At 39.1% G+C, this 22,929-nt stretch overlaps 2 protein-coding genes across 3 annotated transcripts; one reads left to right on the top strand and one right to left on the bottom strand.

Moving 5' to 3' along the window:
• Positions 1–7,169: 7,169 nt before the first annotated feature.
• C10H11orf71 (chromosome 10 C11orf71 homolog) lies at positions 7,170–11,026 on the bottom strand. Its single transcript, XM_020872791.2, has 2 exons — positions 10,399–11,026; positions 7,170–7,479 (listed from the first exon to the last, which is right to left on the bottom strand). The coding sequence occupies exon 1, from the start codon at positions 10,828–10,830 to the stop codon at positions 10,432–10,434; it is 399 nt and encodes a 132-aa protein (XP_020728450.2). The 5' UTR covers positions 10,831–11,026; the 3' UTR covers positions 7,170–7,479; positions 10,399–10,431.
• A 58-nt stretch (positions 11,027–11,084) lies between these two features.
• On the top strand, positions 11,085–18,197 carry RBM7 (RNA binding motif protein 7). 2 transcript variants are annotated; one of them, XM_020872790.2, is made up of 5 exons: positions 11,085–11,256; positions 12,150–12,312; positions 12,990–13,077; positions 16,035–16,116; positions 16,738–18,197. In XM_020872790.2, the coding sequence occupies exons 1-5, from the start codon at positions 11,161–11,163 to the stop codon at positions 17,095–17,097; spliced, it is 789 nt and encodes a 262-aa protein (XP_020728449.2). In that variant the 5' UTR covers positions 11,085–11,160; the 3' UTR covers positions 17,098–18,197. The 2 variants fall into 2 exon arrangements, with proteins under 2 accessions (XP_020728449.2, XP_070329658.1); XM_070473557.1 differs by lacking the exon at positions 11,085–11,256 and adding an exon at positions 11,886–11,982.
• Positions 18,198–22,929: the final 4,732 nt, after the last annotated feature.

Raw genomic sequence — 22,929 nt, 5'->3', positions numbered from 1 at the left:
GATGCACATGAAAAGAATGATTTCAATGAGCCCAGACTCTTGCATCTTCCCATGCATAGAAAAGTGCTAAAGTCCTTAACTTGAGATATCTGGTTTTCCTTAATTAACAATAATTTATTGATGTTCAGACTATTTGACCCTTGCTGCAAACTTTTGTATCACCTGATTCCTCCACAATCCCTTAGGAGCAATTTTCTCAGGGTATCTTGAGAAGCTGTCTCCCAGACTTGAAGTCCTAACAATTCCCACCAAATAAACATAACTCTCAACTTTAATGCAGGGTTCATTTATATATTTAACTTACATGCAGAGTAGATCATGCAAAATGCCAGACTGGATGAAGCACAAGCTGGAATCAAGATTGCCAGGTGAAATATCAGTAACTTCAAATATGCGGACACCACCACCCTTATGGCAGAAAGCGAAGAGGAACGAAAGAGTTTCTTAATGAAGGTGAAAGAGGAGAGTGGAAAAAGTTGGCTTACAACTCAACATTCAAAAAATGAAGATCATAGCATCTGGTCCCGTCACTTCATGGTAAATAGATGGGGAAACAATGGTAACAGTGATAGCCTTTATTTTCTTGGGATCCAAAATCACTGCAGATGGTGACTGCAGCCAGGAAACTAAAAGACACTTACTGCTTGGAAGAAGAGTTATGACCAACTTAGATGGCGTACTAAAAAGAAGAGACATTATTTTGCTGACAAATGTCCGTATAGCCAAAGGGACGGTTTTTCCACTTGTCATGTACAGATGTGAGAGCTGGACAGTGACAAAGGCTGAGCACCACAGAATCAATGGCTGTGAGCTGCGGTGTTGGAAAAGACTCTTGAGAGTCTCTTGAATAGCAAGGAGATCAAACCAGCCCATCCTAAAGGAGATCAACCCTGAATATTCATTGGAAGGACTGATGCTGAAGCTGAAGCTCCAATACTTTGGCCACCTCATGTAAAGAGCCAACTCACTGGAAAAGACTGATGCTGGGATCTTTGATCCCTGATGCTGGGAAAGATTGAAGGCAGGAGGAGAAGGGGACGACAGAGGATGAGATGGTTGATGGCATCACCAACTCAATGGACATAAGTTTGAGCAAGCTCCAGGAAACAGTGAAGGACAAGGAAGCCTCAGGTGCTGCAGTTGATAGGGTGGCAGAGTCAGACACAACTGAGCGATTGAACAACTCAACTTTTAGGTTGCATGTTTGTTTTTCAGTTGACAGGTGGTTGCTAAAATTCTCTGCAAACTAAGGCTCAAAGGCCTCTGGCATCTTCCCATGCATGGGAAGATGCAAAAGGCCAGCCCTTTGCCAATTTTTACAGACACCTTCAGCTAAGAATGGTTCATGCTTGCTTTTTTTTTTTTTTTGGCCATGCAGCATGTGGGATCTTAGTTCCCTGACCTGGGATCAAATCCAAGACCCCTGCAGTGGAAGCGTGGAGTACTAACCACTGGACTGCCAGGGAAGTCCGGGTTTGTATATTTTTAAGTGGTTAGAAGAACTGCCCTAGACCACTGTTATGGAATTGTGAATGACTTTGGAAATTAGCTTTTGCTGCAGGCTTAATAATGTTTCTCTGTGAATTAAGCCTAAAGTTATAAAGCAAAATAGAGCTTATACACCACACCTATCCTGTGGTAGAGTTATTTCCACAACTAACCTTGTTTGAATCACAAACAATTTCAAGCTGCTTTATATACTTTACTTCAACTTAGCAGCAGCAGCAGCATGCTATTAATAAGTTAAGATGTGAGTTCTCCATATTCAAACAAATTAATAGAGACACATTTTCTGAGTTCAAACTACAATTCCATCAGTCTTTTGGATCTAGATCTAAGTGCAAAGATAATTTTCATATAATTGAGGAGCTTCTGCCTAAACTTCAATTAATCTACAATGCAATGACATGCTAAAAGGCAAATATCAAAAGAAGAATTTAATAGAATTATATAAATGCTTTCCAGTGAATATGTTCAGTTAAAACAATATGCTGATGGGCTAATATCAGTATTTGGTGGTACAGATGAAAAGAAAATTTCAAAGATAAAATATATACAATTTATTAAAAACCAGCATTTTCAGATGAGCTTTTGCTTTTGATTCTGATGATAGGGAAGACCAACTTTGAATTCCAGCTAAGCAAAAAGAATTCCATCTTCTCAATATTCTTAGTGCTACTGAACCAAACTTGGGTCTGCCTGCCTGTGAGCAGTAAAGCCAATCTACTGACACTTGGTTGTGGTGATGAAAAGTGCAATGTTTATTGTAAATGCACTAATACAAGGAGGACAATGGCTGGTGCTCTAAAACCCCAAACTCCTCAAAAGCTTTTAACAAAGCATTTTTAAAGGCCAGGTGAGGGAATTACCAGGCAGTTCAGTGATTAGGACTTGATACTTTCAATGCCCATGTCCAGGTTAAACCCCTGGTGGGGAAACTAAGATCCAGAAAGCTGCACAATGTCATGTAGCTAAAATAAAATAAAAGCCAGGTGAGGGAGGAGGGGTCACAGGTTATGTGATCAGCTCGTGCACAATTCTCTGACTGGCTGATCATGAGGTAACAAGGGTGGTGTCACAGGGGTTAATATTATCAGTCCTTAGGCTCCAGCAGGCCTGGGGCTCTGTGCTCATGGTTGTCAAGTAGTTAACATCTTCCATTTGACTGGGGGGGGTGGTGGTGGCGGGGATTCACATCTGTAAAACAACTCAGGAAATGTGCATCAAATACTGTCATCCAAGTACTTCAGAAAGGAACTAAAGTAGAAGATACGGAGGAAGGACTGACCATAGGGTCCTGCTTAGTTACAGTAGTGACCTGGCATATAGTAAGTACTGTTGTTTTTTTTTCTTTACTTGTTGTCTAGACATTTCAGTTCAGTTCAGTCACTCAGTTGTGTCCAATTAAAGTAGAAGATATGGAGGAAGGACTGACCATAGGGTCCTGCTTAATTACAGTAGTGACCTGGCATATAGTAAGTACTTTTTCTTTTCTTTACTTGTTGTCTAGACACTTCAGTTCAGTTCAGTCACTCAGTTGTGTCCAACTCTTTGTGACCCCACAGACTGCAGTGCCCCAGGTTTCCCTGTTCATCACCAACTCCCAGAGCTTGCTCAAACTCAAGTCCATCGAGTCAGTGATGCCATCCAACCATCTCATCCTCTGTCATTCCTTTCTCCTTCTATCTTCAATCTTCCCCAGCATCAGTGTCTTTTCCAATGAGTTTTCACATCAGGTGGCCAAAGTATTGGAGTTTCAGCTTCAGCATCAGTCCTTCTAATGAACATTCAGGACTGATTTCTTTAGGATCCAATCAGTTTAGGATTGACTGATTGGCCCTCCTTTTAGTCTAAGGGACTCTCAAGAGTCTCCAACATTGAAGTTCAAAAGTTCACCTTTCTTTATAGTCCAACTCTCATGTATGTACATAACTACTAGAAAAACTGTAGCTTTGACTAGATGGAACTTTTTTCATATCTTAAAATTATAAGAAGGGAATTTTTAATTAAATTAAATATTTATGTGCATAAATGTGCATGCATGTGCTCAGTCGCTTCATTCATGTCCAACTCTTTGTGACCCCATGGACTGTAGCCCGCCAGGCTCCTCTGTCCATGGAATTCTCCAGGCAAGATGCTGGAGTGGGCTGCCATGCCCTCCTCCAGGGGATCTTACAGACCGAGGAATTGAACTTGAGTCTCCTGTATCCCCTGCACTGCAGGCAAATTCTTTACACAGCTATGCACCTGGGAAGCCCCATCTGCATAAATATTTGTGCATAAATATTTGTCCATATCTTGGACTAGGTGTAGGATTTTGTAGGTTATTGGTAAAGAATCCACCTGCAGTGTAGGAGACTCAGGTTTGATCCCTTGGTCGGGAAGATCCCCAGGAGAAGGAAATGGCAACTCACTCCAGTATTCTTGCCTGAAGAATTCCATAGACAGATGAGTCTTGCCAGCTATAGTCCATGGAGTTGTAAAGAGTTGGACAAGACAGAAACTAACACTTTCACTGGATTAGGTTATGTTCCTAGAGACAAACTGATTTTAAATTGAAGTAAACCTTCAAACAAAACTCATTTTTTTAACTTACAAACTGAGATGTTTATTTAAGTTATTTAATAGAGTGAAAAATTTGAACAATTTAAAATACTCAGCTCTTGGAGGATGATAAAATAAATGCTATATAATCAGAATAATAGTCACATTTGGCCTCCAATGAAAATATAGAAAGTGAAGAGCATAGTTCTCACTCTTATAAGAACAGACCAAGTAAGCTACAAAGACATGGCTTTTTTTTTTAATTGAAGAAAACTTAGTCTTATCATTTTACTCTAATTTGCTCAAGCAACTGGATACCTAGACCAGAGTCTACTGTCAACTGCAAATTCACACTTGCCATGGGCACTTGCCATTGATCTCTAGAAAGATGAAATCATGTGCTGTTGCAGCTGCTGAAAGGCGTTCAGGGTGGACAGCAGAAATGACACCCTCCATACCGGGGAGGACGTGGACTGGCAGGACAGGTCTTCAGATAGTTAGATATTTTCAGGAGCCAATTTTATAGGCCCAATTCTTACATTTTCTCATATCTAGAAAAGTACTAAAATCATTCATGGTGGTGACCGTTCCTCACGACTAGCAAAAGCTTCATGAGAGCAGACGAAACCTTCAGGAAAAATATGTGCATCATTGCTTGTACTCCCCCTACACCAAAATCTCATATATACTGACCTTCCCCCTGCTTCCTTGGAGTAGTTTCTCAGAGCTACCTGAGGTGCTGTTTCCCAGGCTGCAGTCCTCATTTCACCCCCAAATAAAACTTAACTCTCAACTCTCATGATGTGTGTGTGTGTGTGTTTTAAGTTTACACTACAGTTCCTGCACTTCCCGTCCCGGAGTGTTCCATTTTTGGATTTTGAGTCCATGGAGAAATAGCAGATCTGTGAAGTTCCTTCATTCATTTAACAGGCATTTGTTAAATTTCTACTTTGGGGGCACTTAATAGGTTCAAATATATATATAAAGATTAACTTAGACAAGTGGTCTGCCCTGAGACAATGTAGTAAGGGAGATAAGACCTAGATTACACCTCTATCCCTGGAGCTAGGTGTGAAGACTTACTGCAAACATGTGAACAGAGGAGGAAGGAGGTGGCTCCAAAGAAAGGAAGAACCAAGGTGTTGCTATAGACAATGTATAGTTAGTTAGGTAGATTATCAGAAGTTATCACACTTTTCCTGTTCTATGAGTCAATACAGTCCATGTTTTGCTTGACCTGGTTAAAAAGGGTGTGTTCCTTTGCAACAGTAAAGAACTTGAACCAATCTGGATGGATAAACACTTAACAGGCGGAAAATGTTAAGGACAAGTAATTTAGTTAAAGGGATTAGGACAGGCATAGATATAGAGGCAAAATAAGAGCAGCAATCACCTGGAGGAATTAAGAATAAGAAAGAAGACTGGCAATATAATTTGGTCAGATTATGGGAAGTCTTAAAAGTCAGTTTAAAGAATGTACAGTTTTTAAAGCTTCATTGCTTCGGCTACTCTCAGGTCTTTAGCTTACTGTATTCATTGGAAAGACAGTAAAGACAATTATTTTTCTCCTCTGACTCAGAAGTGTATTGTGAAGTAGGGCTACCTTCAGATATTCTAGTGAAATAAAAGCCAGGTAAACCATAAGTTTTTTTTAACATTACATTATTAGCACACTTAATAATTGCACCTACCCATATACATTAGGGGATGTTCCTAAATGCCCTTTCTTAGTAACAAAGCCAGTCTTCCTCTTCAGTGGCTGGGAATCTGCAGCTGCATGCTTGCCTCCATTCTCCCACCCACTTGCCAAAGACATAGACAGGTACCAGAAATCATGTGGAATAAAGATGCTGGCTTGAGGGACTTCTCTCATGTTCCAATGGTTAAGACTCTGAGCCTCCAACTCAGGGCACATGGGTTTGATCCCTAATCAGTTAACTATGATCCTGCAAATGAATTACCAGAAATTTTAACAAGTTATTACACATTATGTCTCCCTAAGAAGGTGATAAAACATGCACTTGTCAATTTTACTGTGTCCTTTTTCAAAATAGCATCTTGTATTTCTCATACAGATTCTGTGGGATTTACTATGGTTAACACTGGAGTAATTTACAGTCAGTACTGTAAAGTTATAGTTTAACTATGGGATCAGAGAGATATGCTTTGAGTTTATTGGTCTGCAGCTATACACACTTAGGATGCAGAGAAACAGAGCAAACAAAACAGGATAGATGTTCAGGTAAATACAGTATAGGTAATGAAATACATATAAATGTTAATATACGTACATTGTGAAAATAAAAGGAGCAGGACTTTGCAACTGAATGGACATAGGCAATAAAGATAGGAAAATAGGTAGTAAGGAGTCATAGGCATTCAAACTTACACACTGGTTGGCTAGGGAAATAAGAGGACTTTTCATGGAAATTGGGATTCTCAGGTGGCGTCAGTGGTATAGAACACACTTGCAAACACAGGAAACAAGAAACATGGGTTCAATCCCTGAGAAAATCCCCTGGAGGAGGAAATGGCAACCCAATCCAGTGCTCTTGCTTGGAGAATCCCACGGACAAGAGGAGCCTGGTGGGTTACAGTCCACAGGGTCACAAAGAGTTGAACACAACTGAAGGGACTTAGCATACATACTCATGGAAATTGCAAAGAAAAAAGCTGCACCTGAGTGTGATCTGGGTTCACAAAAGGAATAAAAGACATAATTTTGTTTGAAATACAGCTAAGCCTCAAAATTAAAAGTCTACCTACTCTTCCCTCCCATAGGACTTTCTTTTCTTTCTGCTGAGTTACCCCTCTCAGAATTAGGCTTAGCACCAAATCCGGCTATTGAGAGAGCCTCCTTTTTCCTGTACCCCAAACGGGCATTCTTTTCAAGTCTTTAGAGCTGATGAACAGAGGAAGAAAATATACTAATAGAACTTACCTTCAACACATACTAGTCAGTTGCCTAGTATGATACAATAAACAAAGGTCTATAAAAACAAAAAGGAAGTTACCATGGCTTTTTAAAAACTTACAATGGAGTACTGAGGGACTATTTTTTGTCTTAGAAAATTCATCTATTTTAGAATGGTAACATGCTACACAGGCAGTGATACTTACAGTCATTTTGTATAACATTTGGATTTTTAATAACATGGACCACTTTTGGGAAACTTAGTTGTTCTTGCTTTAGATCATTTCGAGAGGTTTCTATCAGTCCTTGCTTCCATAACATCGTCTTTTTGATTCTAGGAAGATGTTGTAACTTGGACTGTTGCAAATGTTAAGAACCAGGAGAAATTAGAGATTCATCAGCTCAGATTCAGAATTATGAAGCATTGGGACTTCCTCGGTGGTCCAGGGGTTAAAACTCTGCACTCCCACTGCAGGGTGTGTAGGGTTGATCTCTGGTCGTGGAACTCAGATTCCATAAGTCTGGTGGTGTGGCCAAAAAAATAAATAAAATGATGCAGAATTTATGTGAACAAGGTTATACTCTTATCAAACAATTTTTTGTATCATTTTCTTTATTTCTGGCACATGTACACTATTTATTATTTAATCAAATCCCTACTTCTGATGACCCTATGTGAGAACAAACAGAAACCAATTCACTTCCACTGGGTTCTCTTCCTCTTACATGCTTCTGTGCACATTTATGCCAAATTTTTGTCCCTTCCTTCACAAATTTCAGCCTTCTTTCCCTGAAGCTAAGGAATATGTCTCAAAGGTGTATTTAATGTTGCAGCATCTCCTAGTGTGATATGATCCAACCTGGCTGCCTAGGACAGCCCTTTTTTATGCCTAAAGTAAACATCAAGTTGCTAAAGTTAAACATAATTGATACCCACCACCCTTTCCCTCCTAAGTGCCCTGGTTTGCACAGTAAATATGGTCATCCTATGTATCATACTTCATTTTTCTCTTCTCACCCCCCAGTTCTCTCTTTTCAATTTTAATCAAGTTTTTAATTTAAAGTGTAGAATTAGAGGTCAAATGGGAAAGAACTGAAGATGTCGTCTAGTCTGATTTCAAAACTGACACAATTTAGCCTCTATGAGAACTTTGGGCAGTTAATCCATTATCCTGTAAAGTGGTATTTCCACCACTAGGCATCTCTAAGTTTTATGAAAATCTTTCTTACCTTCAGTCTTAATTTTACTATTCTTCTCCAAACTCTTCACTTATAGGTTTGGGATTCTTTCTCAACCACATCCAGCCAGAAGTGAAGTGAAGTCACTCAGTCGTGTCCGACTCTTGGCGACCCCGTGGACTGTAGCCCACCAGGCAAGAATACTGGAGTGGGCTGCCATTTCCTTCTCCAGAGGATCCTCTCAACCCAGGGATCGAACCCAGGTCTCCTGCATTGCAGGCAGATGCTTTAACCTCTGAGCCACCATAAGGGATCCATATATTATGAACTAACTTCTTTTCGGCTATCTGGAATAGCATTAGTTAGATACTATCTTTGGGAGAATTGAGAAAATAGTCACTCAAGTCCTTTTTGGTGTTACATGATTCTAATGAGGAACCTGTGTTGAACGGCTTCAAGGTTCTACCTAGCTGCATGACCTTGGAAAGTTTATTTCAATTCTTCGTGCCTTGGTTACTCAGCAATGAAATAAAGTATAATACTTTTGTTATGGGCTGTTATGAAAATTAAATGACATATATAAAGCTCCATAAGAGCAGAGACCTTATTTATCTATCTTGTTCACCACTTTATTCTATACCTAACACAGGTAGTAGCAGGCACAGAATAAGTTCTCAATAAATATCTGAATAAACAATCAAAGCCCCTAGCACACTGCCTTGCACACAGTACTTAATAAAATGTAGCTATTATTACCCTGTCAAACATTTTTCTTAAGAGGTGGGTTCTAGACCTCTCACTATATTAATCATTCATGTGGACACTCTTTGGTTTGTCAAAATTCTTCTTAGAATGTAGTTTTCAGAATTCAATTGTTTTTTGTGTGTGTAATTTTGTTTTATCTAACACAATTATAGACCAGAGTCCACTGGGAAAAAGCTAGACTCTTACCTGCTTAACATTAAGATTTGCCACTTACAAAACCCACTTATTTCCTCCCAATATCACTCTTTAAACCTTGGGGAACATATGATTGACAAAATTATTAGCAGATTAAAGAGTGGTTTTCCCTGGTGGCTCAGATGGTAAAGAATCTGCCTACAATGCAGGAGACCCAGGTCAATTCCTGGGTCAGGAAAATCCCCTGAAGGGAATGGCTACCCACTCCAGTATTCCTGCCTGCAGAATTCCATGGACAGAAGAGCCCAGCAGGTTACAGTCCAAGAGGTCGAAAAAGGTCAAGGTGGCTGAGCAACACTTTCAAAGAGTAGTCAGCCAGGTTAAGAGAAGAACCAGGATAGTGCAATATTATGGAAAGCCATGGCAACCAGGGTTATTTTCATCACTTGACCTAGTGGACAATCCAGCCTGGTGATTTGTTAGCCACTAAATCCAAAGTATGCTTGATCTCCTTGTTAGCAGGGCTAGGAAAAGTTCATCTAAAGTGCTTAGCACTGGGAAGATCTTCAAATATAATTTAATGTTTGAATGGGAAAAGACAAACATGAAAGTTTAAGGAAGATGCTAGAGTGAATACATGATCAGCTTCCTAACAGCAGTAGACTGTAAGATGAAGGTTTCCAATTTTTGCCTATTTGGGGAGAAGATTCAGATTAAGGAAACTGGGATTGACTGCGAGTAATAAAATGACAGTGTAAAAATTAATTTGGGACCTTTGGCAAATAAACGTAAATCCGTTTAACAATTTAAAGGAGCAGCAAGGTTTAGGTTTTGCTTTTGTTGCTTTAGTGTAGTAGAGACTGAAGTCTATAGCCATTCCTTAAGAAAGGATGGAGGATGGTGATGGAAGAAGTCTAAGGGACAAAATGACAGGATTAAGTGTAGGACCACAGGTGGGAGGACATGCCAGAGTAATAAACCAACATAAGTAAAGGTAATATTAGCCCGAGGTGGAAAGGTAGGCAGTTAAGGAAGCTCGGAATTACAAGTCTCAAAGTAGGAGAATCTGCCAGGGAGGTCCCTAAGACTTGTGGAAAGCGAGAAAAATGTGATTCTTTGTTGCGAGGACAAACGGAGTATTGACCTCTGGGAAGGATGATCCAATCAGCTCAGCTTTGTGACCACCTCAACAGAATCTCTGCTCCTCCTCCCTTCCAACCTAATCATCGTGGCTATTTAAAACCGTGTGACTCAAGTAACTGCAAACATTTTCTTTTGCGCTAGGTTAGAGAAAAGATGCCCCTCTAAAAAGTAGACTTCGGTTGCACCAAGAAAGTATTTCAGAGAGAGGCCTTGTTTACACGCTAATTGAAGGGCCGAGGAAGGTATTGGTTTTAAGCCGAAAGACGGGCTACGATAACTCCTCCAAGTGCCACCAGACGCTGTTGCAGGACACTTCTTAGAAGGTCGAGTTTCACCGCAGGGCGCGGGTAAGGTGAGAATCTGGCCTGTCGGCTTCGGCTCCGCGCCTCCAGTTCCATTCCCTCATTAAAGCGGGTCGGGCTTCGGCCGCCACCAGGCGCCCGACGGCTCTCGGTCCGGAAGCTCAGCCGCACAGAGGATCGAGGAACAGATTCTGGAAGAATCGCCTCGGGCCTGGTAACGAGGAAGCTGTCTCCGGAGACCATCGCCAACGCTAAAGCCGATGAGCTGAGGTCACCGTGGGAAGAGCTGAGGTAAGCCACCCGGCTCCTTCGATCGCCGGCGGACAGGGACACAGAGTTCTGCGCCATCTTCAAACACTGCCCGTAGTATCTAATGTTACGTCTTTCGGTCAAGGCAGGCCCTTCGCGACTCCGCAGATCAATTCAGCGGATCTCGACAGCGGAGACCGACTTCACAGGAAGCCATCACTACACCAGTGAGCGACCAGGAGCCTTCTCCGAGCCCTCTCCTCGGAGCATGCGCAGTCCGTCAGTGCACGTCAACGCTGCGGAGAGCCGGCGTGATTGACGTTTACGTCGGTGACGCCTGGGTGAGCGAGGACGTGGGGTTTCTGAGAGTGCGCAGTGCGTGCGTCGGCGGCGACCCTTCGGCCTTTTTCGGGAGGGGGCGACGCTGAGATGGGGGCGGCGGCTGCCGAAGCGGATCGCACTCTCTTTGTGGGCAACCTTGAAACGAAAGTGACAGAGGAGCTCCTCTTCGAGCTTTTCCACCAGGTAAGCGGCTGGGATAAGCCTATTCCTTTCGTTTTCCGGCCCGCCTAGGGTCCGGCCCAACGGCGATCCGCGCTTCCTTGGCGGAAGCGGGACGGTGCGTCCCGGCACCCTGACAGGTGGGCGGGCTGGAGGCGGGGGTCAAGCTTAGAAAGGGAGGCGCTCGCTACGTGGGGCTTTCTGAGAAGAACCCTAATTAGTTCAGGCCAAAGTGAAGACTAAAGGTGGTGGTGGGTTCTCAATCGGGCATTCCTGTGCTAAAGATTCAGGCTCTTTAAGGAGCCTCAAACGTGTGGATCCTTCGTTGAGCTGCACTTTCCCTCCTTTTCTCATCTTCTGCTTGTAAATTTTATTTCAATTTGTCAGTATTCATTTTCCACTTAAGTTTCTTACGAAGTTGCAGCAAAGAGAGACTCATAAGACTCCATAGAAAAAGCTGAGACTCAGACTCCGTAGGAAAGCGGCATTGTAGTGTTTCTGTATTAAGATCTGTATTAAAACGTGTTAAACTTGTTCCCTCTAGTTGTACCCTCCAACAGCTGGCAATGGTTTGATCGATCAATGCAAAAGTGAACTCTTAGTCCAAGAAAACTTTCTGTTGCTCTTGATAAACATTAATTTCCACAAGTGGGGAAACGATGGGTGTTGTCCGCGATATTAGTCATAAAGTGCAGTGAAGTGTAAATTCAGTGATTGGGTTTCCAGTTCCTTATGGGCTCCCACCCCGAAGTAAGTTAACCTAATTTTCAGTCGTATCTATAGGATCTTTAACCGTGAGGGAAATCGGTGTGTATCCGTTTTGTAAGAGTCCATGGTTACATTATAAACTTGGTGAAATTTGAGTATTTTCCTGAAACTGCCTTACTGAAATTCTGAACAATTTTTTGTGTCTGTAGGCTGGTCCAGTAATTAAAGTGAAAATTCCAAAAGACAAGGATGGTAAACCGAAGCAGTTTGCGTTTGTGAATTTCAAACATGAAGTATCTGTTCCTTACGCCATGAATCTGCTTAATGGAATCAAACTTTTTGGAAGGCCTATCAAGATTCAGTTTAGATCAGGTAACTACTGATGATTTGGGCAGAGAGATTGTTCACTGCTTCATTTTTTGTTTTTAATTTTGTTATTCAGTTTTAGAGAACCTCTTTTTGAGAACGTCTTTTTGGGTGAAAATGCTTTAAGCTTTATAAACAGTAAACTATATATCGCTAAAATGGGTATTGACAACAAAAATATTGTCAATAAAAATATTGACAGTATGGATTTTGAAAGTGGTAATTTTCAAGAGAGTTAAAATTTCAGTTTGGGTTGGTGAAAAGAACATAAACCTTCATTGTTAGAATGACTGATTTTGGGTTCATGCTCTAAAAGCACAAAGATTATTGCCTGAAAGTCTTCCTGACTGCTTTGTAATTTGCTTTTACAAATTTTGATACGTGATCATGTAAGGATGGAACTTTCCTTGTATTCAGTTTTACAATTTAGTGTGGGGATCAGAGTACAATGGCCAGATTGGATATTTATACATTGTCTGTTGTACACTGGGTAGTACCTTATTTGTAACTACAAATAAAGGTAAACACTTAGTTTTCTCTCTGAACTATAAAGCAATTTACCGAAATTTGAGATTTTCAGTTTAAGTGTTATGTCTATCTTTTTTGGAATGATTGGGCTGAGGAATACAAAACTTCAAAGTAAACTTTCTAACAATAAGAATTTCTCGAATTGTTTCACTTAGGAAGTAGCCATGCCTCACAGGAGGTCAGTTTGTCATATCCCCAGCATCATGGTGGAAATTCAAGCCCTACTTCCACGTCTCCTAGCAGGTAATGTTTTACACCTATTTTAAAAATCATTTTTCAGGAATTTTTTTAGGTTGTGATCTCAAAAAACACATGAGTAATTGGCTTCCTTCATTATATTTCTGCCTCTTTTTTCTGCTGCTGTATTTGCTGTTTTGGATTATAATGACACATAGTGTCTATTCTAAGGGGACTATAGGCCCATTGTATATAGTTCCCTTAAAATAAATACATGTATAACTATGTTCATTGTAAAGACATATACCCAAGCCCACATACATGTATATACTGGCACAAAATTTCTCAGAACATTACTTAACCCTTGCTATTTGTACTACCCTCTGTTTTCTGCTTTATTTTTTAAATTCACATTAGTTTATGACCACTAATTTGTTGTTACTTGCATATTAAAAATACCTATTAGTAAACAGACTAAGAGTTCATAAAGCTGGATTCTGAATATGTCTCTTAATAATTGTGTAACCTTGAGCTAGTCTCTGGCCCTGTCTTTCCTTACAAATGTAAGGAAAAAAAGTTGATTCAGATGATTTCTAAAATCCCTCTTAGTTACTAAGGATTAGAAAAGGTACCATATTTATTTCTACTTAAATAGTTTTCTTTGGGGAGGTTGATGTTTTACTAGGGATAGTTTTTTCCTGGTATGGCCTTAGAGCAATTATCAATCGTATTGGGGTTCATTCAAGAAAGAGTTAAAAAATCCTGTCACCTGTCAGATTTGTCACCAAGTCCTTTGTATTTATGATCTCATTTATCCCTCACAGCAGTCTTATGAGGTAAGAATTATCTCTATCTTATGTATGAAGAAAATGAGGGTTGTAGTTAACTTACTCCAGTGTGAACTGCTCATAAGCATTGAGCTTGTTTTCAAACCCAGGCAGTGTGATTGAGCACACCCACATGATATGAGTAGAAAGTGTTTAGAAAGTTTTAATAAGGAGAGATAAGTGAATGAGAACCTGAGAGAGGCCAGTGTACCTGGATCATAATGAATGAAAAATGGAGAGTTGTTGGTGATCCTGTCAGAATAAATAGAGGCCAGATGGCATACGGTCTTTCTTATATGTCATAATTAGGATTTTGGAATTTCACCTTAAGAACAGTAGGAAGACATTGAAACATTTTTGGTAGGATAGTAAAAAAGAACAGGTTTGTATTTTAGTGAGTTACTTGGTTGCACTGGGAGAGAATAGATTGAAGGAGACAAGGGTGAAAATAGACCAATTATGAATCTGTTGGTAGCAAAGTATTGGTATTAGAAGCAAGGAAGCTGTTGGGGTTGAGTTGATAGTTTGGATTAAGGTGGTGCCAGGAGCTGAAAAGAAGTGGGTAAATGAATATGAAGAGTCTGGAAGGTGAAATTCTAAGAAAGCAGTAATCTGGAAGGGTATGCTCTTCTTGCCAGCTGAAATTGTGTTTAAATGCTTTTCAGTACAGTTGGAATTTGAAGCATCTCTAACCACTATGATAGAAACTTGTAAGTTATCTTAGGTGGAGGGGGAAAAAAAGTTTTTAACCTGTCTTAGAAATTCCCTTTCACTTTTCACTTTCATGCATTGGAGAAGGAAATGGCAACCCACTCCAGTGTTCTTGCCTGGAGAATCCCAGGGACGGGGGAGCCTGGCGGGCTGCCGTCTATGGGATCGCACAGAGTCAGACACGACTGAAGCGACTTAGCAGCAGCAGCAGCAGCAGAAATTCTTGGAGGGGGGAAATACAGAAGTAAATAGTTATAATCAAGTGTTAGTATGTCTGATTTTTATACTCTGTACAAGTAAAATTATACTTTTTACCCCCTTGGCATGCAGACACAATATGATTTAAGAAAACAAAATATGAGACTTCCCTGGTGGTCCAGCAGTTAAGACTCTGCCCTTACTGCAGCGGGCATGGGTTTGATTCCTGAACAGGGACCTGAGATACCATGTGCTCAGTGGAATGAATGAATGAATGAATGTGTAAATAGCTTTCTTTGTAGAGTATAAGTAAAATAGTTCTGCTTTAGAAAAGTAAGAAAAAAGACCCCTAAATTAAAAGATCTAAACTATAAGATAAATCAATCGGTGGTTTGATTCCAATGGTGTATTTTAAAATAAAATTAAAACCTTTCCTGAGCTTTTCTGTAGAGCAAGTTACTTCTTTAGGAAGTGGGGAATAAGGTTTAAGTCCTTAAAATTAATATTCTCTTTATGTTATAGAATTCCTTATTCCCCAAAGCCTATTATTTCCTGTCTCAGTAATTCTTTTCTTTGAAAGTCACTCAGTCATGTCTGACTCTTTGTAACCCAATGGACTGTAGCCTACAGAGTGTGGAATCCTAACCACTGGACCACCAGGGTATAGGCCTAGATTTTATCTTTTATTTCTTCTGTTTCCCTCACCTGTTATGTCTAATTGATCAAATCCTTTTCATTTTAGTGCTCAGTCTAGGCCTTTACATGGTTGGCCCAGGGATTGACAATTTTTTTTTCTCTGTAAATTGACAGGTTTTTTTTTTCCTATAAAGAACTAGTTTCTTCTGCTATTGTAGCACCACACAAAAACAAAAGAGGTTGGCTGTGTTCCAATAAAGCTTTGCACAAACTGGGTTTGGCCCACAGACTATAGTTTGCTCACCACTGCTAGTCCTTCCCTTAGCTGGAATGTGTTGCCTTCAGGTAATCTTGTTCAGCTCTCACTTCAAATATTTCCTTTTTAGAAGGGCCATTCCTGACCAGTCGGCTAAAATAGAATCCCCTCTCTCTCACCTCAGCTTGCTCTATAGTTGTATATTACTGTGTATTTATAACCATGTGAAATTCTCTTATTGTCTGAATCCTTACCCCTGGCTCCTTGAGAGCAGATACCTTGTTGGTTTTATTGATTCCTATCTTTGAAGACTGTGTCTTGCTCATGATTGACATGTTTATTTGTTGAATGAATGATTATATGTTGATTTTCTTATTTTTTACTTTTCATGAAAGGACGGTGGATAACATGACTCCATCATCACAGACAATTCAGAGATCTTTCTCATCTTCAGAAAATTTTCAGAGACAAGCAGTGGTAAGCTGATTATTCAACTTGAGTTGCTAAAAAAGAAAAATCATACTTAGTTAAAATTCTTTTTTAACTTCTTAAATTTTAGTTAGACTAGCATGATCTTTGTAGATTTCAGTTTTCACTAGGCTGAAATCTGTATTCATAAGATCAAAGATAAATAGAAGAGCTGCTTCTCATATTTGTATTTTTATTTCTTTGCCCAAATCACAACTTGGCTCATGGTACCTAGACTTGTGTATTTCACAGTCTGCAGAATAAAATACAAGACTGAAATAAAATTAAATTGAGAAATTAGTATAAAGGGATATGAGCTTTTATAAACGTATTTTTTTCATTTTGCTATGAACCATTAAAAAAAAAAAATCTTTGCCTTATGTCTTCCCATAGGCAGAATTTGAGAGCCAGTGATCTAGTAGTCACTTAGTACTTACCTCTGTTTTTCTCCTTACTAGTCCATTTCACTCACCATTTCTACTATTTTTAGTTGTGTTTAACTTAAAATTCAGATAGGCAAGAATGATTTTGCTTTTCCATTATTGTGTTTAAACATTGGCTAGATATCTGTTGTCTTTGATACCTAGAAATATTTGTGCTTAACATTTTCTTCTTTTCCTCTTCGCTCAGATGAACAATGTTTTGAGACAGATGTCATATGGAGGGAAATTTGGTTCTCCACATCTGGATCAGTCAGGATTTTCCCCATCAGTTCAGTCACATAATCATACTTTTAACCAGTCTTCAAGCTCCCAGTGGCGCCAAGATACACCATCATCACAGAGAAAAGTCAGACTGAATTCTTATCCCTATGTGATGGATAGACATTACAGCCGTGAACAGCGTTACAGTGATCTGTCTGACCATCATTACAGAGGAAACAGAGACGATTTTTTCTATGAAGACAGGAATCACGATGGCTGGAGCCATGACTATGATAGCAGAAGAGACAGTGGTAGAAATGGAAAATGGCGCTCATCTCGACACTAACAAGTGTTATAAGGATTTTTCATAGGGTCATTTTAGGTCCTTTTTTTGTTTCTGAGAATGTTTTCTTAAAAAACTATAGAGCAGCTTTACAAGTTGCCACATTTCTTTGTAAAAATTTTAAAACCTAATAGCAATTCAATACAGACATGAGAAGAATTGTGGTTCTAGTTTTATTACATTCATAGCCTTTCACCTCAGGGTTTTAAAAAGAGGAAAGGGTTTTATGCAAAAGAAGTGCCACAATTCCTAATCATTTTAGACATTGAGTAAAGGATGTATATATGAATTAGTTGTATTATGAAGAAAATATTTTAATTATCTTATTTTTTTGTATTGCAAGAAGCTTCTTGTTGGTGAATCAGATTTTTGGTGTATATAATGAAAAATTTTCAAGTTGATCGTCAGATTTGACTCAGTATTTTGTTAATAAATGAGAAAATGTTTAACTTCAGTGATTCATTTTACTAACAGAAAGCTTTTTGATAAAGTTTGGGGATAAACCATATTTAACTTCTCAGAGAACTTAGGTGTAAGTTCTGTGACATGATCTTGAGCATAGAAGTGTACATCTACACATGCTATTTCGTTGTAAAATTTTAGAATTTGCTCATTAAATCGATGTATGACTGAGGCCACTCAGGAAGTTAAATATCACTAAATGTATTTTTTTACAGTAAAAATACAGTGTTAATATAAATCCCCTATTTCTGGAAGAACAAAAATATAAATGCATAGTTGGATAAATGGTAAAATGTTTTACTGAAAATGTACTTTTTAAAGTACTGCCTCTGTGACTCAAAGTTTGAAAATTTTAACATTGTACCCAGGACAAGTGTACAGGGACACATCTTACTATGGTGATTGTACAGGTTACTTTTTGTTTTTGTTTGAACATTTGAAAGAATCTAGTCTGAAACATTTTCTGATTTAAAAATTTTTAAATCTTGTTTAACAACACTTTTATGTATCAAGATGCTGTTTCCCTTTCATTGTAGAACTTGTTTATAACAATTAATTCCTTGTAAAATTTGGATCCTTTTTAATATTAACTACAGCATTTGTATTATGTTGCTTTTTAATATATTGAAAACAAAATGAAAGAGTATTTTTTTTTTTTTTTTTTGACATCACTAACTTTAGGGACATTGCACACAAAAAACTGGCAACACACTTTTATTCAGTGATTGCCTGGTGTTAAAAGTGTCAGTTTTTAGAGCATCCTGAAATATACCTTTTGAACATACCAAACTTAATATTTTAGAATCAGATTTTCAGTAACACATGGTTTATGTTTCTAAGGACTGTAAACTAATTTGGTTACGCTCCCTAGTGTCTAGGAATTTGTACATTTGCTTTTCTCTGTTTTTAAATATGCACACTTTTCTGTGCCTAGGCATGTGAAGCTGTACAGTAGTTACTAGCACAGAGAGCATTAAGATCAGAGGTTTCTGCCCTTTTAAGCACTTTTTTTTTTTTTAGCTTTTAAAAATATAACTATTTATTACAGTGCTTCCCTTGTTCATTTTAGAGAAATGCTTCCTGATTACTTCTTTTTTTTTTTGGTTTTGCTTTTTATTTTATTTTATTTTTTCCATTTATTTTTATTAGTTGGAGGCTAATTACTTTACATCATTGCAGTGGTTTTTGTCATACATTGAAATGAATTAGCCATGGATTTACATGTATTCCCCATCCCGGTCCCCCCTCCCACCTCCCTCTCCACCCGATCCCTCTGGGTCTTCCCAGTGCACCAGGCCCGAGCACTTGTCTCATGCATCCAACCTGGGCTGGTGATCTGTTTCACCCTAGATAATATACGTGTTTCGATGCTGATCTCTTGAAACATCCCACCCTCACCTTCTCCCAGAGTCCACAAGTCTGTTCTATACATCTGAGTCTCTTTTTCTGTTTTGCATATAGGGTTATCATTACCATCTTTCTAAATCCCATATATATGTGTTAGTATACTGTAATGGTCTTTATCTTTCTGGCTTACTTCGCTCTGTGTGATGGGCTCCAGTTTCATCCATCTCATTAGAACTGATTCAAATGAATTTAATGGCTGAGTAATATTCCACGGTGTATATGTACCACAGCTTCCTCATCCATTCGTCTGCTGATGGGCATCTAGGTTGCTTCCATGTCCTGCCTATTCTAAACAGTGCTGCGATGAACATTGGGGTGCACGTGTCTCTTTCAGATCTGGTTTCCTCGGTGTGTATGCCCAGAAGTGGGATTGCTGGGTCATATGGCAGTTCTATTTCCAGCTTTTTAAGAAATCTCCACACTGTTTTCCATAGTGTTAAGCAGTTCTTGAGAAGAAAGGCAATCCACTCCAGTATTCTTGCCTGGGAAATCCAAGGCGCAGGGGAGCCTGGCAGGCTACGGTCCATGGGGCAGCAGAGGAGTCAGGCACAACTTAGCAACTAAGCAACAGCAAACCAGCTCCGGTAAAGCGTCTGTCTCCGATGCGGGGGACCCGGGTTTGATCCCTGGGTGAGGAAGAGCCTCTGGAGGAGGCCATGGCACCCCACTCCAGTACCCTTGCCCGAAAAATCCCATGGATGGAGGAGCCTGATAGGCTACAGTCCATGGGGTCTCGAAGAATTGGACACAACTGAGCAACTTCACTTCATGGCTGATTCATGTTGAGGTTTGACAGAAAACAACAAAATTCTGTAAAGCAATTATCCTTCAATTAAAAAATAAATTTAAAATAGAAGTCTTTAATGAAAGTGAAAGTTGCTCAGGCGTGTCTGACTGTGACCCCCCATGGACTGTACAGTCCATTGAATTCTTCAGGTCATTGTCTCTAATGAGCCTGTTAGTTTCAGTTGTCTTACCTATATGGAAATTTATTCATTAGCATTTGTAGATAGTAACAAAAATTAATACTATATTGTGACTTACCTGTGGGTCAGATCCCTTCATACAGATTTACTGGTCACTGGTTCAGAATAAAATTTTTCTTTTAATGGTTTTTGGGACACCCCTTATGAGGTCCCAGTGAATCTTTTTTCGCTTCAGCTTCACCCAGTTGAAAGTAACCTAAATAAATACATGTGCTGTATAAGGCAGTGCTTCATAACCTTTTTGACCCCAGGTACTGGTATCATGAAAGGCAATTTCTCCATAGACTGGAGTGGGTAGGGGGGATGGTTTTAGGATGATTCAAGCTTATCACATTTACTGGGTACACTTACTGTGTACATCAGCTCCACCCCAGATCATCAGGCATTATATCCAGGAGGTTGGGAACCCTTGTGTAAAGGGATAGAAGAAGACAGCCATGAAGAATTGAATACAGTTGGTGAGACTGCACTGAGGTATTGAGACTTGCAGGAGCAGAAAGGAAGAAATTGTTTTTATGGAGAGCAATTTCTCCCAGTGTGTGTTACATGAAACTACTCTCATAAGTTGTTCTGCAAAACAACAGTGTTCTGTAGTCCAGTGTTTTGTAAACATTATATACCAACACTGTGACTTTCTCATAGTGACAGAACAATGCCATAAAACTTGCTGCAATAATGTTTATACCTTTTTCAAACTTGACCCTTATTTTACCCTTTTATGCATAATAAATGTATAAATTAATACATTTATCTGAATACCTTAAGGTTCCCCCTAAAGAATCTTTTGACTCCACCCTCCTCCATCCAATCAGTAGTCAGGAAATTTTATACCACTCTATGTTGCGTGGGGCCTTTGTCTCTGTATCCACTGCCACCATCCTAGAATAGGCAATCATCTCAACAGGGATGTTCTAACAGCACCCTAAAGTTTACATACCAATTTATGTGTTCCCATCAGTTTATTTGCTCAGTCGCGTCTGACTCTGTGATCCCATGAACCACAGCAAGCCAGGCCTCCCTGTTCATCACCAACTCCCAGAGTCCACCCAAACCCATGTCCATTGAGTCGATGATGCCATCCAACCATCTCATCCTCTGTTGTCCCCTTCTCTTCCTGCTCTCAATCTTTCCCAGCATCAGGGTCTTTTCCAATGCGTCAGCTGTTTGCATCAGGTGGCCAAAGTATTGGAGTTTCAGCTTCAACATCAGTCTTTCCAAAGAACACCCAGGACTGATCTCCTTTAGGATACACTGGTTGGATCTCCTTGCTGTCCAAGGGACTCTCAAGGGTCTTCTCCAACACCACAGTTCAAAAGCATCAATTCTTTGGTGCTCATCATAGCCTTTATATCATATTAAAACTGTCTTTTAATTTGTATCTCACTAGACACCTCCATGAAGGTCAGGACCTCATATTTTCACCACTGAATTCCCAGTATCCAGTGCCAGGCATATATACAATGCATGGTAAATTTTTGATGAGTGAATAAAGAACACTACTCAAATAATTGAATAGAAAAGGGAGACTTCAACATCAAAAATTTCTCTGGTATAGATTTCCTAACCCTGAACCATCATTGTATCCTATTATAAAAATTGTATCACAATATACTGTGCCTTTAATACACTCTAGAATGTTGTTTTTCAAAATTTTAAGTTACTGGATCTATGTTCTTGAGATTTCTTAAAATAATTGTTTAGCTTGGTTTTAGAATTATGATCTGCTGGTCTTATAGAATGAATTAGTAAGCTTATTTTTTCTTTGCCCTGGAAAAAATGGAGTAATATGAGGATTACCTATTTCTTCAGAACTAGTCAAACTCCTTTATTGAAATTATCCGAGTCTTAGACTTAATCAGTTTACTTGTCAGTGTCTTTTGTGGTTGTTGATCTGTTTCGATTTTCTACTTTCTCAAAAGTCAGTTTGGATAATTTTTATTTTTATTAAAAATAACATTTTCTCTGTCTTTCCAAGTCAAGGGATATAGAGTATTAGAATTTTTGTAACCTTTGTCTCAACTTATAGTCCAGGCTTAGGTAAAGGAATATTTTACTGATAAAGGAATATTTTGTTTATTTAAAAAAATTTTTTTTTGTTTTTTAAAATTCTTTTTCTCTTTACTTCCTTCCCACATTCTGTTCAAGCTTGCTAGAGACTTTTGCTGCTATTCATTTCACATTTGTGCATGTGTATACACATATGGGGCTTCTCTGATGGCTCAGATAGTAAAGGATCTGCCTGCAATGTGGTAAACCTGGGTTTGATCCCTTGGTTAGGAAGATCTCCTGGAGAAGGAAATGGCAACCTATTTCAGTATTCTTGCCAGGAGAATCCCATGAACAGAGCAGCCTGGTGGCAGTCCATGGGGTTGCAAAGAGTTGAAGTGTTGAACACGACTGAGCAGCTAACATACACACACACACACACACACACGCATATACACCCCGCACTTAATTGTTTTTATTTGTTGTTTTGGGTTCTTTGTTGTCATTGCTGTCATTATTTTAAACATCTTTTCTTTTAAGAAGATTTAAATAAGAAAATAATCAACACTTTTATGAAAGTTACTATTTCTGGAGCTCTTCATGCTTTGTGTCATTCCAAATATCCATCTGGTATTTGCCTGCTTGAAGAACTTGTTTTGCTGACTCTTACAGTACAGTCTTGCTGGTGATGAACTCATTTAGCTTTTCTATGAATGAAGAGGTCTCTTTCACCTTTGCTTTTGAAATATAATTTGGCTGGGTATAGCATTCTAAGTTGACAGTTTTCTTTTCCCTTTCAATGCAGGCATACCTTGGAGATACTGTGGGTTTGCTTCCAGATCACCACTAAAAACTAAATATTATAGTAAGTGAGTCACAAATTTTTGGTTTCCCAGTACATGCAAAAGTTATATTTATATTATGCTGTATTCTATTAAGTGTTTAATAGCATTATGTCTAAAAACACCCCCAATGTATATACCTTAATTAAAAA

This window comes from Odocoileus virginianus, chromosome 10 (genome assembly GCF_023699985.2).
Source record: "Odocoileus virginianus isolate 20LAN1187 ecotype Illinois chromosome 10, Ovbor_1.2, whole genome shotgun sequence".
Taxonomy (NCBI): Eukaryota; Metazoa; Chordata; class Mammalia; order Artiodactyla; family Cervidae; genus Odocoileus; species Odocoileus virginianus.
The sequence above is the reverse complement of the archived record's forward strand: the minus strand, read 5'-3'. Positions and strand labels throughout refer to the sequence as shown.